Source organism: Dermacentor variabilis, chromosome 11 (genome assembly GCF_050947875.1).
Source record: "Dermacentor variabilis isolate Ectoservices chromosome 11, ASM5094787v1, whole genome shotgun sequence".
Classification (NCBI taxonomy): Eukaryota; Metazoa; Arthropoda; class Arachnida; order Ixodida; family Ixodidae; genus Dermacentor; species Dermacentor variabilis.
In genome coordinates this window covers 107,031,595-107,052,181 of record NC_134578.1, presented here as the reverse complement: position 1 = coordinate 107,052,181, position 20,587 = coordinate 107,031,595, and the positions used below count along the sequence as shown (strand labels likewise).

General features: G+C 45.6%; 1 protein-coding gene across 1 annotated transcript in view; it reads left to right on the top strand.

Annotated features, from left to right (window-relative positions):
* The window catches only part of LOC142564987 (uncharacterized), a 107,786-nt gene that overhangs the window by 38,620 nt on the left and 48,579 nt on the right, over window positions 1-20,587 (top strand). Inside the window, exon 2 of the mRNA XM_075676223.1 lies at window positions 7,391-7,499. Coding sequence (XP_075532338.1) covers window positions 7,391-7,499 — 109 coding nt within the window. The remainder of the gene's footprint in view (window positions 1-7,390; window positions 7,500-20,587) is intronic.

Genomic DNA, 20,587 nt, shown 5'->3' with positions numbered 1-20,587 from the left:
CTGCATGCGGAACTTTAAAAAAGTTATTTCCCTATATAGCAGCTTCGCCCTTCTATACCCACCTTGTTTTATACTCGATGTTGTACCCAACGCACATTTTTTTATTCCGTGCTCCGACACCGACTCCGACACCAGGCTCTGCCAGTGCGTTCAGACTGGACATCGGGACAGTCTGCTAGGTCCACGTTGCGGACAGTTTTTTTCTCAATTATGCCCACCGTACTGCAGCCGCCGCACAAAAACCTTGTGAAACCAGCCTCAACGGCATAAGGTACGGTGTTCCTTGCAGTCTCGCAGGTCAAAGCTTACGTGCAAAAGGACCGCTTCCTATGTATTCGCTTCGACGTCGACGCATGCTGTTAGCATTCATTCGACGGTTTTATCCAGACCCTCTGTATGGTCATTGATTAGTGGCTTATAGGCAGCTTTCTCATGGTAATCGGTCGTTCTATTTCGCAAGGTTGCTTGAGTCGGTTCCACCTTAGCAGTATTTCCTTTCTCGGTGTTTATTACTTTTGGGGAACCATGCTATAGAAGCAAGTCTTACAAAAATATTATTTTGAATGCCGACGGAGAAAAAGGCAAAAAGAGAAAAAGAGAAAGCAAAGGCTTATTTGGAATGTGCTTTATATTTGAAAGAAAAATAAAGGAAACTATCAATTTTTTGAGTACAGCAAGAAACTGCACTAGATAAATAATAAGCTTCGATTGTTTATCGCTGCTTGTTATATCACTGCAAGTAGTACTCTACCCTAAGAATGGTACAATCTTATAAAAAATAATGGCTCTATAAAAGGATCGGCTTAAATTAAAGGTTATGTAGGGCGAATTTGGTTTCGTTGAGATCCATTGAGGGTAAAGCGAGCGTATGCACTCGCCGTAATCACGCTACTTAGATAAGCAGTGAGCTATTCCGTGTGCGAGGCTGCTTTCGTTTCGAGCGCAGTGTGCACAGATGCTCAGTACTGTAGTCCTGTCACTGATCTTTCCAACATACACTGGGCATCGACCTCACCCTTCAGCACAATAGAGCCTGGAGGAAGGATTGCCATTTGTGTCTATTGACCTTTGAAACTTGTTTCACGGCACTTGACCTTCTCTTTCGTGTATTCCTTGCTTGCCACTAAAATCTGCGCTGCGTGAAAAATGCGGCGGGGTCTAGTTATACTAAGCGCTGTTACATTCACTGCTTAATTAAGTATTCGCCAACGCGTCTTAAGTATATCTTTTGTTGGAGAAATTACTTTTGCAAAAAGCCTGGTGAAACCTCAGGCATGCGCGTGGGGTTTCAGAGGTACCCGACTACAAGTTTAAGCGACAATCTTACGATTTTTCACGTTTCAATTTTACACGCTTTAACATTTGTTACATCCACAAATGGCTACTCCATGCCTTTACTATAAAAATAGATCAGGCAGGTTAACACAACAGTATATTTCACCAGCGGTGCACTAGAAACGTCTTGGCGCTTCAGAAAATTGGCTTGTTTAAATCCTAGAGGGAACAAAAAGAGGCAGAACTAGCTTGCGATGACTGTCCAGGTAATGAGAACAGCTTGTTTCATGTGACAATAAATTTACTTGGCCCTGGGCGCCTGTTGATTTATGTAATCTCTATGCTCTTCTAGGCCATATTCAGTACGCCCACTTTCTACAACATGTACACTCCGTCAACTTTGTATAATATTTACACACGATAAGTTCAAATAGGAGAAAGTCCTTGATAGCTCTCTCATATATATGGCATGGCCCATTTAAACATCTCCAACAGTGTTGCGAGTAAGCTGTTAATCTGTGTCAGGCGGTAGATGCAGAGTACTGTGCTATGGCATCATACTCGACTGCGAAGTGGTGGGAAATAAGGACGAGGAACTGCGCCACCGAGCTACTGGGGTCATCCCACGTGCGCATCAGTCCACACGGTCTAACTGACTAGTGCATGGTAATAAGTATAGCTGGCATTTTATAACATAAACCGTTCATTATGTATGATGAAATGAAGGCTGATTGGAATAAATGAAAGAAAGATTCATGTCTAAAATTTGCTTATTTAAAGTTTTATTCAAAACCTTAATGTCAGTTAGCAGTATTCAAGAAACGCGGCACTGGCAACCTTTTGTCGGCCTCGGTTTAAGGGAAATCGTTGAGAGACGGGGAGTTTAACTAGGCTGTCCCGGGTTCGCTTACATAAAGCAGAAAATTAAACTTGGAGCAGTACAGGGGAATACCATCAGTAGATGTTTTGGACAAACCGAAAGAAAGTTCTGACGTCACTGGTAGGTTTCATAGCGAAACTGTTAATGCGCACAAGAGCACACTTAAACAATATATTCCACTTATCATGGTTTTCTAAAAAAACTGCTATAATCCCCCAACTTATATATTTAAGAAATGGTGGGGGGGTTGTTGGGGATGATGCGAATAAAACACTTTTTAAAGTGCGTTTAGTTATTAGGGGTAATGAAAATTGCTAAACTTTCGTGTTGGGCCTGTTTAGAGAAATTATATGAAGCGCTTACAAGAGATAGAAGTATTTCATGAGAAAGCCAGAAGGGACCGCCTCAGCTGTAATCCTCCGTCGTCGAACTTTGCACAGGGGAAAAATGAAAACAAGACAAAAGAGTAATAAAAGATAATGATGAGGAGAGGAAAAAGTGATCCATATATATAATATCACAGTGGTTTCCTTAAATCGTTGAGTGTAGATTGGTTATCTTTAAATAAAAGCGGGACAAAGTTGAATCTCGTTTCTGCAAGGACCAAAAGCTGCAAATTTTGCGTTTTACGGCATAAGCTGTTATGGGGGGGGGGGGTTTCATTCCAATAGCCATTTTGGTTGGCAATGTTTTCCGCTGCCGCCGCTACTGTGCGTTGCAGCTATTGTCACCCACTATGGGATATTTTTGAAAGATGGGTGGATTTCTTTGAGGACGAAAAAAATTATTATGCAGCTGCATAAGAATGATAGAATAAAAATGCGTGGCATATAGGGACACCAATAAATCATCGTTATCATCACCATTATCATTACCATCGTATCGCAACACTTGTCAAGTGATATCAGATGTGTGCCGCGTAGAATCAATACCTGCATATTTTGTATTGCAGCTGAGTTCTACTACGCCTGGTGGCATACTATGTAGAAGTTGTGTATGTAGAGGCACAAGCTAGTTGGTATATCCTATGAAGTATGTGGCTCCCACCCACTTGGGGGTTTGCCTTTAAGAAGTAAAGTAAGATTAAGGATATTTATAGAAAAATGCTGCAATAAAAACCATGTGCAAGTTCCCGAGAAAATCAAGCAGGATAGGCGACTGTCACCGGCCTGTTCCAATGGAACGCCAGTAAATCATCATCTGTAGCAGAAGCAACCGTGACAGCAGCATTGAATCGTGTAACTTGTCACGCGACGTGACAAGCGCGTCAAACAGCCTTGGCATTGTATTCCACCAGGTGCGCCGCTACATGCAACTGCTACATGCAATTGCTACATGTCAATGTAGCAGTTGCATGTAGCAGTTGCATGTAGCAGTTGCATGTTGCATGCAGCTGTACGTACATGGGGAACTCAAGTAGACTAGATGACTATTTATCACCGACCCGACTCAAAAGGCATGCCAGTAAATCGTCATCATCAGCAGCAGCAACAGCATCATATCTTGCGATGGGTCAACGAATGTGAAACTTTACGGCGGCTCCTCGCAAGGTACAAACGGCTCCTACAGGATCGAATCGCAGAGCTTCGCGCGCGGCTACAGCCAGACAATTTCGGGCTCAGCAGACCGCGGTGCAGAGAGCAGCAGAAGCCGTAGCTCGTCGCCGACGCCGGGCAGATATTTCATATGGTTCTCGTGAGAATGACGCAGAGACTTCGCCGCGAAGACCCTCTAGTTCATCCTGCCAAAAATGGAGCTCCCTATTGTGGCGCTCCTCCAGCTTACGCTGTGGCGGCGCTGGGTGTGCATTGCCGGCCTGTGACTTCTTTCAGTGAGAAGGCGGGCCACTCTGTAACTGGCTCGTGCCGAAAGTTACAATTGTGTAGGGTGATTGTGCATCAAGATAATTACTCCCTGCTAGCTACTAATTATGTTATTGCTCTCGGTACGCACGTTGTTGCTTTTCACTGGTGTCCCTGGTGAAGTAAGGAGGCACATTGTTTACATTTCGTTAAGTTAGAACAATGTTGCGACTGACTAAAGTTATATTGTTATTCCCTATAAACCTTTCTAGAAAGTGACCTATGGAAGCGTTGCAGAGTGTAATATACCGCAATTATCTGTAATGTTTCCCAGAATAATAAAGCAGCTACACAAGACAATAGGCGGAGCGCAAGAAAAGTGGGGTGTAACTTTCCCATTTCTGTCCTAATTATAAGCGCTGCAACGTTTTACTCAACCATCATGCTTTCTTATATGTTACATGGTATTTGCCGTGTAGTCTGTAATTTGCCTAAGCACATCGGAACCGGTCCCTCACGCTCTTGTGAACCACGTTTTTCAGATGTGCGGATTCTTGCCCGAAGTACTGATACTAGAGCAAGGGAGCTGGTTGAAGCATATTACATAGGCAAGAAAGGCAGCTAGTGCGTTAGCAAAACTTCATTAACATTAGATAAGGCCAGGAAGATGTTTCTTGAGCGTTGTATGTCATGAATGTTTGATTAGATGCGTGAATGAAAGTTTGTTCTGTGCACATGTGTTGACCGACGGTATATATGTGCCTGCGTTCTGCGAATGAAGAAGTTGCGAGTGATGCCCTGTCCCGTTCTCTTCTCTTGTGCGTGTCCGTTTATTTGGCGTCTTTATATTTTATAATGAACAGCTACCAATTAGCAAAACAGAAAGTGCTTTTGAAGCTTTGTGTGCTCAGCTAGGTGCGCTTAGAATGAACACATCCATCGCAAAAACAAAACAAATCATTGAACGTATCTGATGGACGTTGTAAGCTATGATTCGCAATGTCTTTGAGAACGACACCCTGTACGAAGTTTATGTTTCGTGGAAATCCAGGTCACGTTAAGCACAACCTGACGAAAATTTACCGTTCCTTGCGGTATTACATATGTTGCAAAAATTACTTACCCCTTATTTACCTGTTAATCTATACGTTATAGAAGGCGTGTAGTACTTATGTAAACGATAGTAAACTTCATACTCACACTGCTAAAATAAGCAGCCTCATTATAAACTGGATTGTCATTCTGCAAGATTGCATTCTCTTTTCTTCTGCCCTGAAAAAGCGCGTGTTGGTTCGCGTTGTTTGTTTAGAATGAATAAGAAGCGAATTAACAAACAAGATAGAATTACAGCATTGGCGCTTGTGTGCAGTCACCATATGCCATCCTCTTCGGCTGAGTGTACTTACGGCTGAGTAACGGGAAACTCTAGGCCCTCTTATAGGTTATTTGATCATTGTAATTCTCGCTCGCTGTCTACGGTGAAATAAACACGCACCTGTCCTTAAGCTCTTTAAAATTATGGGCTGTGTGTAGGTTATGAGTACAGGAACTTCAAATTTCGTGAACAAATTAATGGCCATAGCTATAAATTACGTGTGCAAGCGGTATGTAGCCTCTAACTGTTTCCTGAGCGAGGCATGAATATTCGCGTTGTCTGTCTATGTCTGTCTAAAAACTGTCTATGCAACCAAAAGCGAATAAAGTAAATTCGGTGGCAGAAAAGAGGAACTATGACCAATTACAGCGCTAATTAAAATTTGTTTCGACAAATACTCTATTTCTAAAAAAAGAATCTGAACAAGTTTAAGAAATTGTTACATGCAGGCAAAGTTTCGAAGAAACTAGTCATATATTGGCAACATTCTTATTTATGCCATTTATGTAATCGGTAGTAAACTTCTTATTGACACTCCTAAAAGAACCATCCTCATTACAAACTGGATTGTAATTCTTCAAGATTGCCCAGTCTTCTTTCCGTTGCATAGAGAAAACCACGTGTTGGTTGGCGTTGGTCATTTATGATGAATAAGAAGCGGATTAGCAAATAATCTAGAATATAGTATTGACGCTCGTGTGCTGTCATTATAGGCCATCCTCTTAAGTTCAGTCTTCTTAGTTCCGAGTACCTGGAAACTTCAAGCCCTCTTATAGGTTTTTGGGCATTGTAATTATCGCTCCATTTATTTACATTCACTAAATGTGTATATGAATCTATATTACGATGTTTGCACCACTGTGTATTTGCTAACAATTTTGTTAGATGTAGTATGTACTAGATTCATTGTATTGTATCGCATTTTCTCTTCCTAATCTCTTTTTTTTCTTTGTTCTTGCCGTCACGTAGTTATATTCAATGAGTTACAGTGTATTTTCATTTTGTCATCATTTTCCCCCTGTGTAACGCCTCCACCGGATTTTAGGGTAACTTAATAAATAAATAAATACATAAATACAAATATAAATGAATAAATAAACAAATATGAGACAGAAATTTCGACTGCATGAAAATATCGTAATTATTCTCCAATATGTAAGGTTTGTTCTTTAGCTGCACAAAATTTTAAATAAACTGTCTGCTGGAGACAGCATGTTTCTAACCCTCATTATTCGTTAGATGGAGCTGCCACTGCTTGTCCGAAAAATCTAATTACTTAATTCAACAAATAACACAACTATGCTTAATAAGTCTTTACTAAAATTTGGCCCTCATTTCGTTCTAAGAATTATAGCTGCTGAGCTAAAAAAGCGCGGCTTTATGCACTGAAGCACAAAATTAACTGGAGCACCAACGGATCTCGTCAGACACTCTGAAAATGATTATTTTTAAACTGGTGCCGTCCAGACAATATTTGCCAAATATATACGCCTTGTGAACACAGTAGCTACACTTCATAAGTTAAAATGTGCCTTAGAATGAACAATTAAAAGCTTCGCTAACGTATTTATGGTAAATATTCAATTAAACATTTTGATTTCTCTTAGGACTCAACTAATTTATATCCTTACTTAGTATTCAGCTATATGGCAGACCATTTTTAAATATGTGAGGCAGCTAAAAGAACACCTAGTATCCATAGGGAAAATAAGTCCCTAAGTTCACAGTTCATACTCACTGGAATGTAAAACGTGTAAGAAGAGTAGACTGACATTATCAATATGCTAGAACAATAGACGTCATCAGGATATTTCCATCTTAGCTTGTACGTAGCAGATGTATAAGTACTGTATGTATTATACCTTTGAAAATGTCATGTGTGACTAAACTGTGTATATATATATATATATATATATATATATATATATATATATATATATATATATATATATATATAACGGTTTGCCATGTTCTGAAGGAAAGCCTAAAGCAAAAGGTCTGTCGCACTGACGATTGCTTTGACATGGCGAATTTAGCTGCTGGCGCATTACATTGCAGCCCCTTAACAGCCCTATTCATTGTGCTCTTCTGCTGGTCTGTCGAATCTGTGAGCGGAGGTGCAAATGGAACACTCTCGAGAGGTCGTCGAGAGCTTAACCTCCCAATGGTAAGCCTTGTTCTTGATAAATTTATTTCCCCGCCCGTTTCAGCCTCTATTGCTTATGCAAAGCATATTTCTCTTCGGTATTTGTAAATTAAGTTCATGTTGGGCGCTACAAGTTCACTGTTCGAAAGCAGGGATATATCGTATGTTGTGCTCAATGCAAGGAAGTCGTAAATTCGAGATTTTTAAGGCGCAGTGCTCAATGAAACTATGTAAAGGCACAAACCAGCTTATTAGTGACTTCGAATTTCGCCACTTGTCCGACACAAGTATTGTAAGAGCAATTACTCGGCGCCGTGTGACAACAATTTGAATCTAATGAAACAGACAGTCGACTGTCTGCCAAAACGTCTTTTACTCTAAATCTACTTCTTCTCCCTTATCCCCTGTTAGTGGTTCACACTTGGAAATGACTCCGGATTATGGAACTATTTCCTCAAAGCTGACAACGTTACTGTCAGTATAGTAGGTGAAGATTGCTTACGCGGAAGAACATGGCTTTTCGAGGCGAGTCGTATATCTCATACCCAATAGCGTTGCTATGGCCGAGAAAGTAAACCCTGGTAGGCATGGCAGCATCGAAGCGATCGGATCCAGTAATGCGGAGTGAAACGGTCCGCCCGACCCTCGGGTGTTTCTGCTTGTCAGGCATAGATGGGACACTATCAGCACTTTCAGATATTTTATGACAGCATAATGAAATCACCGCTGGCGCAGTGAGATCAAAGAGCCAATCTATCGTTTTGGTGCGTGATGCGCAACATGGGCTTTTGCTGATTGGGCGTTGGAGGAACAATGCTTCCTGATGGCTCAAATTATACAGAACTCGACGAGATCCTGCTTGAAACTGAGCTGCTCATGTGTGAAGCCGTAACATTTGCAAGGCGTGATGTACAGTGGCGCAGCCGACCCGTGCCCGTCAGTCCACCATTCCCAGGGCTTTTCTAGGCTTCTGCGTAGGGTTGCTCGGGAAATCTGGAAGTGCCTAGAGCCACTTGGTGGTGCAAACTTTCAAAAGCCGCTGATCGCTGCTCAATGGCTGGATTCATCTAGCTCGGAAAGACAAAGCCGAAATGGTGGGCTGCCACGAACGACCCTGCGGCTGGGGCTGAGCCAGCGCATCTGTGGCCTAAGCGCCGTTGAACGTTGAGGTCGTGTCGCCAGTTGTTGCAGCAGCGAAAGCGTCCCCGTCTCAGGCAGTAACAGTGCAGTGTCGGAGGCTGATTCAGAGTCTGTGATCGTCAGCGACGAAGTCTATTGGCGGCTACAACTAAATGCTTGCCCTCTAGCGGTCGCGCCCAGAAACAGCTCATCTAGGTTCAATCATGAAGCTGAAGATGACCTCCTATCAAGGCATGCGCTGCATGCGCCGTACTCCTCAAATAGTCGTGAGTCCGTCGCGCAAAAGCCTGAAAAGCTCTCTGTACAGATGGTTAACTAGCGAAGCTGAAACCTGCGGTCCAGGTGTTTTTCACTGGTTTAATCTCAACAGTTCATTAAACGATGCCTTGGCAGGTTGCCTGATCCTCGGTGCGCAGTTGCTGCTTCCGCTCTGCAGCGCAAGACTGTTGCTATATCCGGGCTGCAGCATCGGCACGGCCTAGGCAAGCTCATTCCCGGTTCTGTTTGAGGCGTTGTTGATCGAAAGCTGCTCTGCTCAAGAGTGCGCATGACGCGTGGCCCAGTCATTTCAGAGCCGGAGAGACACTGCTGCGCGCGCACTCGGCAGCGACGCAGGGAAACCACGTCACTACCGGCGCAGCGAATCGCGTACAGGTGACGGATGGACGAATCGGCTAGCCCTATACACCCTTTTTATAAAAATAAGTATGCACGTAGAAAGAGTTGTGCACCATTATGCGTGCCATTGCGGTGGAATAACAACATTGTATAATTTCATCTTTTTGCGAAAGAAGCCGCCAACACACGTCGGAGAGCGACTTGGATAGGAATATCGCATTGGGAAAAGGTAAATGACACTATATCGGTTTGTTCGAAAAACTTAACCCGCTACTTCTTACTTCCCGGCGAGCAGAACGTTGCTTTCAATACCTTGCGGCGTTTCAAATAGTGGCGTGTGCTTTGTTTAGGCAGGCGCTTGAGTAAGTTATCGTGATGTACGAGTAAGTTTACTGGTCATTTAGTTTTTTTCTTTGAGAGCTTTCTGCCCCAGCAAAGTCTTGCTATTGCTTAAAGGAGCAGGGATACCTTCGCTAATGCAATTATGGAGCTTAACGTGCCAAAAACGCGATTTGATTATGAGGCATGCCGTGGTGAGAGACTCTGGTTTAATGTTTGTCACCAGGGGATCGTTAACCTGCCTCCAATGCACGGTAAACGGTATTTTCGCATTTAAGCCTTATCAAAATGTGGTCGCCCCGGCCCGGATTTGATCCCATGACCTCGTACTTCACAGCGCAAGATCATAGCCGCTAAGCCACCGTGGCGGGTAAGCAGGCATGGTAGCAGGAGCGATAACTGTCTCGGAAGGTCCGAAGTCGATCATAACACATCGAATAACTTATCGATTTTGTAGCATGCTTTAGTTTAGCGGTGCAAGCAAAGGATGTTATTTTCTCATTCAACGCGCTTGACCGTTTATTTGCTCGCAAGAAATTTAGAAGCTACAGTAAACAGCGCTCCTCCAAGCTTCGCAGCGTTTGACCGGCGCACAGCGCAGCCAGTGTGCTTTCCGACACTGTGCACACACCTAAATTCAATGCAAGTGGTTGAGTTCGTTTTCAAGTCATGCATTCGCACTGGGACAAGTGACTTTGCTAAAAAAAAAGAAAGTCTCGCTAAATTTTGGAGACTTGTCGCAAGAAACACCACTTAGGCCGATTGGGCATTATTTATTGCTAGCATTTCACTAGTGTTTGAGAATACGGGCAGCGGTTCTCAGTTGTGCTTGCAAGCCCAAGGCCTGCCTCGAACACTGTGTACTGCAAGCATGTGTGGCGAATTTTTCTTCCTCTGGCACGTCGCGATTTTAGACATGAGCCAGTAGTGGGGTACGGCTTTAGAGATAAGAAGGGGGAGGAGGCAAAGAGATAAGAAGAAGGCAGGGAGGTTAACCAGAATCACGTCCGGTTGGCTACCCTACACCGGGAATGGGAAAGGGGGAAAACAAAGATAACAGGGAGAGAAAGGAGGGAAGGAAAGAAAGAAATTGCAGCGAGTTCGCTGACGTGTGTGGCCTTACAGAAATTGCATTAATAGTCACAAATGGTCGCACAAGCCCGTCGTCCTTAAGAAGTACAAAAGTGCCTTCCCCGCTTTATGGGCCGACGGGTGATGGGGGCGGTGTTCCAGCAGCACCTGCACAGAAAGCGGCCGATTGTCCAGTTTTTGAAAAGTTTTGGCAAGTTCTTGGATCTCAGGGGTGTATCGTGGACAGTGGCACAGAAGGTGGTCGATGTTTTCTTCCGTGCCACAGACCTCGCATGCTCCACTGTCAGTCACTCCAAATAATGTAGAGCATGCCTTTGCGAAGGCAACTCCTAACGAAAGGCGACAGAGAAACGTAGCTTCACGTCGAGGAAGTCCGAGTGGAGGCCGGAGTTGCAGGGAGGGGTTTAGTCGATGCAGTCGTGTAAGTCGTAAGTTTGGCGAGTTCCACTCGGTAAGCGTGCGACTGCGTGCCAGGTGTCGAAGCTGCCTAGCGGCGTCTGTCCTCGAAAGCGGAATTGGAACGCTCTGCTCTTTAAGATGTGATGGACGACACTATGATGGACGTCGTTCCAGCAGTCATAAATGCTATTCGTAGTTCTACAGTTTCTGAAGTGGATTCCCTTGGGAAACAGCAAAAGAGCTCGCATCTCAAGTCGCTGACTTGCGTAAGGCATTGCGCAACACTCGCAACATCAACGACCGATCCTGTCCAACTCATCAGCCTCTCACGCTGCTTTCTATGCAACGGCCATTTCAACAACCTGCGCGCAAATTTACATCACAGGGCCTGTGCTATTACCACCGATGTTCTCGCGCCGCGGTTCCTCGATGTGTGTTACGCTGTCATGGCACGCGGGAAACGCTCAGGTCGGTCGTAAGTAACAACGTGGGTGATCATTGCCATACGTCAAGTCGCCTTTTCCGTGTAACTGATCGAGCCACAGGACTGTGCTTGTTGGTAGACACTGATGCGGAGGTCAACATGACTCCTGAGTCCAGAGCTAACCAGCGCCTTCGCGCAAAGTCAACCCCCCTACAAGCTATCAACACTACTGTCACCGCAACTGACGAACAGAAGTCTCTTACCCTCATTATTGCTCTTAAGAGACAGTTGCTATTGCTATTTCCTATGACAGACGTCCGCGATGCTACCTTAGGGGCTAAATCCTTGAGCCATATTCATCTGCTCCTTGAAATGTACATTAGGACGTGCTCGGCAAGGAGCGCTGCAGAGACTATAGGATGGTAAGAACTCGAATTAGCCTACACTTGAGGAGGGAACGGAAGAAACTGGCACTTAAGAAGGCGATCAATGAGTTAGCCGGAAGATGGAAAATAAAGGAATTCCGGATTAAGCTACAGAACAGGTATTCGGCTTTAACTCAGCAAGAGGACCTTAGTGTTGAAGCACTAAGCGACAATCTTATGGGCTTCTTTAGGAGCGCGCAATATAAGTCGGTGGTAACCTAGTTATACAGGATACCGGTAAACTTTCGCCGGAGACAAAAGATCTGATTAAGAAACGCCAATTTATGAACGCGTCTAACCCTACAGCTAGACTAGAACTGGCAGAACTTTCCAAGTTAATCAACAAGCGTAGGACAGCGGACATAAGGAAGTATAATATGGATAGAATCGAGCATCCTCTCAGGAACGGAGGAAGCCAAAAGTAGTGAAGAAGAAAGTATTAATAGCAAGAATCAGATGTATGCGTTTAGAGACAAAGCCGGCAATATCATTAATAATATGCGAAAAAGCTAGTTCATGTGGCTGAGGAGTTCTATAAAAACACGGGGAATGCGGGAGATGTAAATTCAAGACGATGAGCTTTTTTTTAGCCAACGTGCACACGCCGTTGGCACGCCGGCTACCACGCGTGCGTTGATACGTGTTTGACAGACCGGGGAATGGGGGGGGGGCGGTTCGGCCTTGCTTTGGCCTTGTGCACAGCATTCCTTGATACTCAATTCGACACGCTAACACACCTTCCCTCGTTGCCGCACCCACCCGCCTTACACCCTCTACCCTTTAGAAGAACCCCACCTATATATACTGTGGCGAGGAAAGCATACGTTCCCTTGAAGAAGACAAGTCCATTTGTCGAAACGTTGGCTCCTGCTTTCACCTTGTTCTTGCTTTGCTCATGGTCCTGAGGATTTATATAGTGATTTACACACTACCATTAGCACCCACGACGATAATTGAAGAGAGAATAGTTTAGAGGAGTTTGAAATCCCTCAAGTAACGCCGGAAGAAGTAAAGAAAGCCTTGGGAGCTATGCAAAGGGGGAAGGCAGCTGGGGAGGATCAGGTAACCGCAGATTTGTTGAAGGATGGTGGGCAGATTTTTCCAGAAAAACTGGCCACCCTGCATACGCAATGCCTCATGACTTCGAGCATACCGGAATCTTGGAAGAACGCTAACATAATCCTAATCGATAAGAAAGGGGACGCCAAAGTGGTGCTGTCACCTGGTGGATAAGATCACGGGTCTGTCACTCAATAGTTTTCTGTCGCACGCTACTGCTCTCAACCCCACTTAAATCAAGCTGACTACCTCAGCATATGCGGCTCTACTCAACGAGTTTTCAGAGATTACTACACAGTCTCCAATGGATAAAACCCCTAAACACATCGTAACCTACTGTATTGTTACCTCAGACCCGACCGTTCACTGCCACCGCCGCCACCTCGGTGCTGGTAAATTTCGAGCTGCTCATATAGAGATCGAGCATATGTTGCAACTAGAAATCATTCGTCCGTCATAGAGCGCATGGTCGTTAGCAAAACATGTGGCGCCTAAGTTGAACAACGAGCGCTGGTCCTACGATGATTGTCGCGCACTGAATGCGGCCATTGTTCTCGACCGGTACCCGCTACATATTCCGGATGGCACTGCTTTTATAACCGGAACATCAATAGATTCTAAAATCGATCGTGTGAAAGCTTATCACCAGATCCCGCGGAACCAGTCGACATTCCAAAAACTGCTATAGCTACTCCACTTGTCATCTTGAGTATTTATGCATGCCTTTCTGATTGGGAAACGCAGCTCAAGCCTTTCAGCGTTTTGTAGACGAAATCATGAGAGGCATATAATTTTGTTTGCCTAAATAGATGACCTTCTCGTCGCCAGTGGTGATGGTGTAAACCACAAACACGTCGACATCAACTTTCCACTCGACTTTGTGATTACGATTTAGCCTTCAATGGTGACAACTCAGTTTCCGGACATACAGATGCACTTCCAGCCAGGGTCACCATGACGTGAACAGATCATGCTCTACCATTTGTGGCTAGGCGTCACCTTTACGAAATCATATGCTTTCCTCATTGCAATGGCCAACAGCCCCACGTGCGGCACATGCAACAACGACGAGACGCTCGCACATATTATCTGTGTCTGTCCGCGATATACTGCTCAGATACAAGTGATGTGCAGAGTATTGGATCAGTTGGGCAATCGTCCACTATCTGAACTAAAAGCTTTAGGTCAATGCTCCGAAAGAACATCCGCGTTGAAGGCCTTACTCGCGTTATTAAGGTTCTTCCTGTCTACGGGGCTTCACGACAGACTCTTACAATGCCACACCCTACCACTCTGTAGTGTACGTGCTTTGTTCGTGCTTGTCTCTCTTTCTTTCTGCCTCCCCCTTCCACTCTGTTTCTCATTTATCCCCCTTAACCCTTCCCCCTGCGCAGGGTAGTCAACCGGAACTATCTCTGGTTAACCTCCCTGCCTTTCTCTGCATTATCTTATCTCTCTCTCTCTTGGAGTTCGGAGATCTATTCCATGGGACATCACATCACCAATCATGGTATCGCTAGGATTCATTGAAAGGTATCTGTATAGCGCAACAAAACAAAAAGACACAAGAACAAACGAAGACGAAGACAAGCATTTTTATTTTTACCGCCGATTAATCCGTGCGTGTTCTAAGTTGGTACAGCCCCTTGAAGCGGTGCTTTCTAATTGGAAAGCTGAGTCTAGGGCACTTCTTTGGGACATGGTCGTTGATCAAGCTTTCTCCGCGGTTAAAACAGAACTTGCACAAGTCGCCCTCCTGCATAACCCTTCACAGACCGCTTCCACTAGACTCATGGGGAATGCTTCTTCGGAAACCATGGGAGGTGCTCTTCATCAGTGGAACAATGCTGCGTGGACGCCCATCTTCTTTCCCCGCAGTTTAGGTGACACCTAACGCCGATACATTACTTTCGTACGGGAGCTCCTCGCAGCCTACCTCACAGTGATGTATTCCAGGTACTTCCTTGAAGGACGACAATTTATAATTTTTATCAACCAGAAACCACTTGTTTCGGCTTTACGTTCCTATCGTGCCATCCTTACTCCGAGAGACCTCCGGCATCTTGCTTTTATTGCTGAATTCACGAAAACCAACGCTACGTCAGAAGCAGCCTTTACAGAGCAGCGGACGCTCTTAGTTGTATTTCCATCAGTACAACCAGAAGTTCTGTCCACCTTTCTTTGTTTTCACTCACGGTGGCTTAAGCATCCGACTCTGAACTTACACGACTCTGATCTCCTACACCTCTCTGTTTTAAGAAGTCAACTTTCCAGACCACGACGTCACACTCTGGTGCGACGTTTGGCCCAACAGTACCTGCATTTATGCACCTGCTCTTTTTCGTCCTGTTGTTTTTGATACACTGCACTCAATCTGCTATCAAGGCATACATGCAACGCCGCACCTTATCACCGAACGTTATGTTTGACCGCCCATACGTGCCGATATAAGAGACTGGGTCCGCATTTGTACAACGTGTCAACGTGCCAAGGTGCAACGACACACGAAGCATCAATCGGGCAAATTTCCTCTGCCTAACACAAATTTCGGCGCCATCCAATACGACATAGGTTGACCTGTCCACGCGATGCCGTGGTCATAGGTAGTTGCTTACGCGTATTGATAGGTACACACGGTAGCCTGAAGCAGCCCCAATGCCTGACATAACGGCGGAGACAGTCGCTTATAGTTTGCTGCCTACCTGAATCAGCCATTTTGTTTTGCCATCAACGGTGACCACTGATCGAGGCAGACAGTCTGAGTCGACACTTTTCATGTCTCCAACATGGCTTATGAGTTATGCGCGCATTCGCGCAACTGCTTACCATCCTGCATCGAACGGCATCGTCGAGAGGCTGCATCGAAGCTGGAAAGCTGCACTCGCCGCTCAACCTCACGCTGAAGATTGGGTATTGCACCTTCCAAACGTGTTGCTCAGCCTTCGGTTAAAACTCCGACCAGAACTCGCCTGCTCTGTACCTTAGAATGTTTTGCGGCTGCACCCTCCGTTTGCCAGGTGGCCTCGTCAACCGCGCATCTACGCTGATTGTTTCTAGCCCATCTTTGTTCGTCCAGCGTTTATGTATTTTAATGCACGACTTGCGTCATTCACCAACCTATGCGCACATCAATAAGCACGGCATTTTTCTGCTCTCAAGGGTGCAAAAATCCTCACTCGTTTTTGTGCGTGTTGACGCACCTCGTCATTCATTTCAGCCCCGCTGCGACAGTTTCTTTCTCGTCATCTGACGTTCTGAACATTATTTCACAATCCTCCGCAATGGTCGTGAAGACACAGTTGCTATCGCAAGGATCGAACAAGCTCCCATTATCTACACCTCCGTCTGTGCACCTCTTCAAGTGACCACGGCCACCTGTCCGCAGGGGGGTGCGACTGGGGCACACTTCTTATTCTTGAACGTCACTTGTTTTAGACATCAGTGAGTAGTGGGGTACTACTTAAGAAATCAGGAAGAGAAGCTAAACATGGTAGAGTAGATGAAGTGAAGGGACGTAAAAATAAAAGGCTTGTGCACTTTACTGGGCTTGGTGATTTAGCACAAGAATAAGCAGAAGTCATCGGACGCAGACGAGCTCATCACACATATCGGCTAACTATAAAGAAAGGTGCGGCCTTGTCTCGCAAACCGAATATTCATTTGTCTTTATCAGAATACATACTGACCATGCAAGGTTACAGTTTTTAGCCTCAGCGCAGAATATCCGTATTTAGCTTCTGAAAGCAAGTGAAACGTCACTGCCTATATATTGTGCGAGCTGATATGTGATACCCTACAGCACGAGTCTCAGTGCGGAGTTGCCCATGAAGATCAAGGACAGTCGACTATTGTACGTGGATACGTGGTACGAGTACCAGTCGATAAATGTTGTGACTAACTACTTGCATCATTTGGAGGCCCACTACGCACCATCATCTCTCTTTTCTATACCTCCGGATCGCTTGAAAGGATGTTGGTTTAAAGAAAAATAATCTGATGCGACTTGCAGGGCTCGCCCGATGTTGGGACGCACAGAGCAACGATTTCCATGATTTTGTAGCTGAAATCTTTGAGACTGATCAGAATAGGGTGATTGGCGGCATGGACTCTTTCGGTTTCGACGAAACACTTCAGCTCGACGCCATGAAAGAGAAACGCGCAAGTGCAGTATCAAACGAAGGAGCTGCCGTGAACCTGGATGCCGTAGCCATCTTTGTTTGATTGGACAGTGTTGGCAGCACAAGTGAGGAATTCTAAAGCTGCCGATAGCTTGGCTGCGCGCGAGCCTATTGGCGGAAGCATTAAGGAATACAGCTATTGTGGCAAAATGGAGCCCCTCACCACCCTCATCCGCGAAAGTGCACCAGCCGCACAAGCCGCATGTAGAGGACAACCGACAGAAAGCAGCTATCAAAGTGCTTTTTTCTGCCCCAAACCTATCTATGTGGCATTCCTCGTAGGCGTACGCAATTCACATATTCACCTTCTCAAACATGCCAAGTTATTGTTCATCTGCTGAGGCATGGCTAACACCCAGTATTGACTCTGTGTGCCCAATGAAATGATCTTTTAGCCCGGGAAAATTTGGTAGTTATGAGATAGCTGGTGATGGTGTATGAGCAAGTCAACCACATCTTCAAGGCACAGCCACAACAGTGAAATCACTTGAGTGATTCAGGTTGGGCCGCCGGAAGAGCAGTGTTGCCATTTTAGCAATTTTGTCACCAGATTAAGCCATTTTTGGGCTGTTTTTTTTTAAATTCTTCTATTTACCAACAGCAAATTTTGTGCGACAAAACAAACAAGTTGGTGACATCTTAGAGACCTGTTGCTTAAGGAAGTTGCTTTCAAAACAACGTTCTGTATCTCATTTCATTATTGAATAGTTGTCTTGGCTCTACAATACGCATCGTACATTCATGGCTGTACGGTGCCTGCATGGATGAACCGTAGGTGCGGTGGTTGTAGTCAGCAGCAGTAAAAGAAAAAGTCTTCGCATCTTGTTTGCAAATTGCTAATGTTTTTTTTTCATTCTTTACGAAACACATCATAACTGGTCTTAATGCTGTGATTGTTGCAGTTTCACTAAGTGCCTTGAAATGATTAATATTAGCAGGATAACAGTAAATATATTTCCATTTGTAATATATTTTGTGGCGACATACCGTTTTGGACAAATGTATATTCGGATTTCTCTCCCGAATATAAGGGTTTTTACTTTTTAGAATTTTCTGGTGGTTCAAAGTGCAGTATGCTCACCCACTATGCGCCACCGCAATCTCTACCGTGAACGAGGCAATGTTCAAACAGACAAAGTCAAACATGGCTTTGCCATGTTTGATTGTTCCATGGACACCTCTCAAATTTTGTCTGTCCAATCACCTTTGTGAAATGGAGAATGACGCCATGCCTTCCGACTCCCCCAACGAGATCAGCAATGATAACGAGCAAAATGTACATGCCCTCCTTTCACTGTATTTCGCAGACGGCTCTTGGCAGCGACAATGAATAAAGCGCACTGCGTGTATTCCTTTTTATGCGCCATTTCCTGTTTTTTTGTTGCCTTTATTGCGCTATAACAGGGTTATGTATGTGTAACACACATAATGCATGTACAGTACGTATGGCACCCGCCGTGGTTGCTTAGCGGCTATGGTGTCGCGCTGATCGAATTCCGGTCGTGACAGCCGCATTTCGATGGGCGAGCAATGCAGAAACACCTGCGACTCGTGCATTGGGAGCACATTAAAGAACCCCAGGTGGTCGAAATTATACTGGAGTCATCCACTACGGCGTGCCTCATAATCAGATCGCGGTTCTGGCACTTAAAGCTCCAGAATTTAGGTCTTCAGTACGTACGGGGCGACGTGAGCATGCGGTAAAAATGTAGCAAGTCAATAATGCGACATATGAGGTGCACATGACAATGCATGTCGCAGAGACTGGGCTTATTCACGCGATGCGCCGACGAATAATCGCACACCACTTCCGTTTCTTACGTCTGTCGGAGGAATAAGTTCTGCACAATGATTTGCGTGGCGAAAGAGGCGGCAACAAAATATTTGATCTCCACAAAGGCCACGAACGTCTCATTCACAGCGATATCAGCATAGGCAAGTGCTTGACCCAGAACATAGTCCCCCTCGTACGGGAAGCAAATAAAGTTTGCAGGCATCACTTAAGTCCTTTTAAGTCCGCTTAAGAGCCCAGCTCTTAGGTGCCCGTTCCTGCTGCTAGCATCGCCATTCCTGGCGTAAAGCGAACGAGCACAGCGAAGGATGAGAGCGAACGCGGCGGGCAACCGAGGATAAAAAAACCGGCGAGGAAGAAAGCGGAGAGGAGGGTGCAGCGAAACCACGAGGCTGAAAGTGAAAGACGGTACAGCGAAAGCGGAAGAAGAAAAGCGTGGTGCATAGACGGTTTCCACGAAATGAAGCCAGAGTAGCGCGCTTCGTCTGGGAGGTTTACCGGCGGCGGCTCCTGCGAATCGCGTCCACGCGTAAACCACGCGTTGGCCCCTCGTACAGGTTTTGCGATCTCCAGATTAGCGAGATAGTGGTGCCATAGGGCGGCCCTTTGGCGTCGTGCCACACCAGATCAATTTTCCATACCAGCTAATATATCGCGAAATGAAGAAAGCTTTAAAGCTGCGCACAAATTTCATATTAGGGGTATCGAAATCTTCGGGGAGCTTTCAACAGCGGAGCTGTTTAAGTTTTTTGTTCCGCCGTTGAGCGTTACCAGAAAACAGTCCATCTGTGGGCCGCCTCGCGTTGCCTAGCAAGCACCTGCGGAGCACCGAGCCACGTCACCTCCTCGCACCCCAAGCGCGTAGGGCGGAGTCGCGACGTCACGTGCGGGTAAAAGCATGGAACAGCCGGTGTGGCGACACCTCTCGCCTCATCGACTCCTTGTGTACGTGCTGCTGCCTGGGAAGATCGAAGAATGTCCGGACGTCCGAAGAACAAACGGCTTACCAGGAAGAGCGCCGTACTGCCAAGCGAAAAGCGATGCGTCACCGCCGAGCTGATTCACACACCGCGCAGTAACTGCTGCTGAGAAGAGGCGACGCGTAATAGAGGATCGAGAATTTCAGTCCAGGGAATGCCAAAGTAGGCGCTGAACGCTCGACGTCGTCGGCAAAGCGATGCCGGCCTGCGCCTGCTCGAAAACTTCCAGCGTCAAGACCGCCGAGACATGGGTAGTGCGAACGGCCCATTCTGGCGCGAATTTCTGGGCACAGCATTTGGGCACAGCTGTCGCGTCTGTGACGGACTTTAGTATGACGTGAACTTGTCTACCACGAACTTAGCCAAGCCTACCATAACGTCACAAAACCTAGAAACGACTTATCCAAGCTTACCAACAACTAAGCAAAACCTAGCGCAACCTCGCAAAATCTACAAACTTAGGCAAGCCACGTAAAAGCTAGGTGATCACAAACTCTATTGTTGACTTCAGCGTAGCACCACTAGTGGAAGCTGCGCACGTGTTTATTGCTCAGAAAATCAGGTTACCAATGCTCTTTTGAGAGAGAGAGAGAGAGAGAGAGAGAGAGAGAGAGAGAGAGAGAAATTTATTTGCAGAAAGGCAGCGAGGTCGGCCTGAGCTAT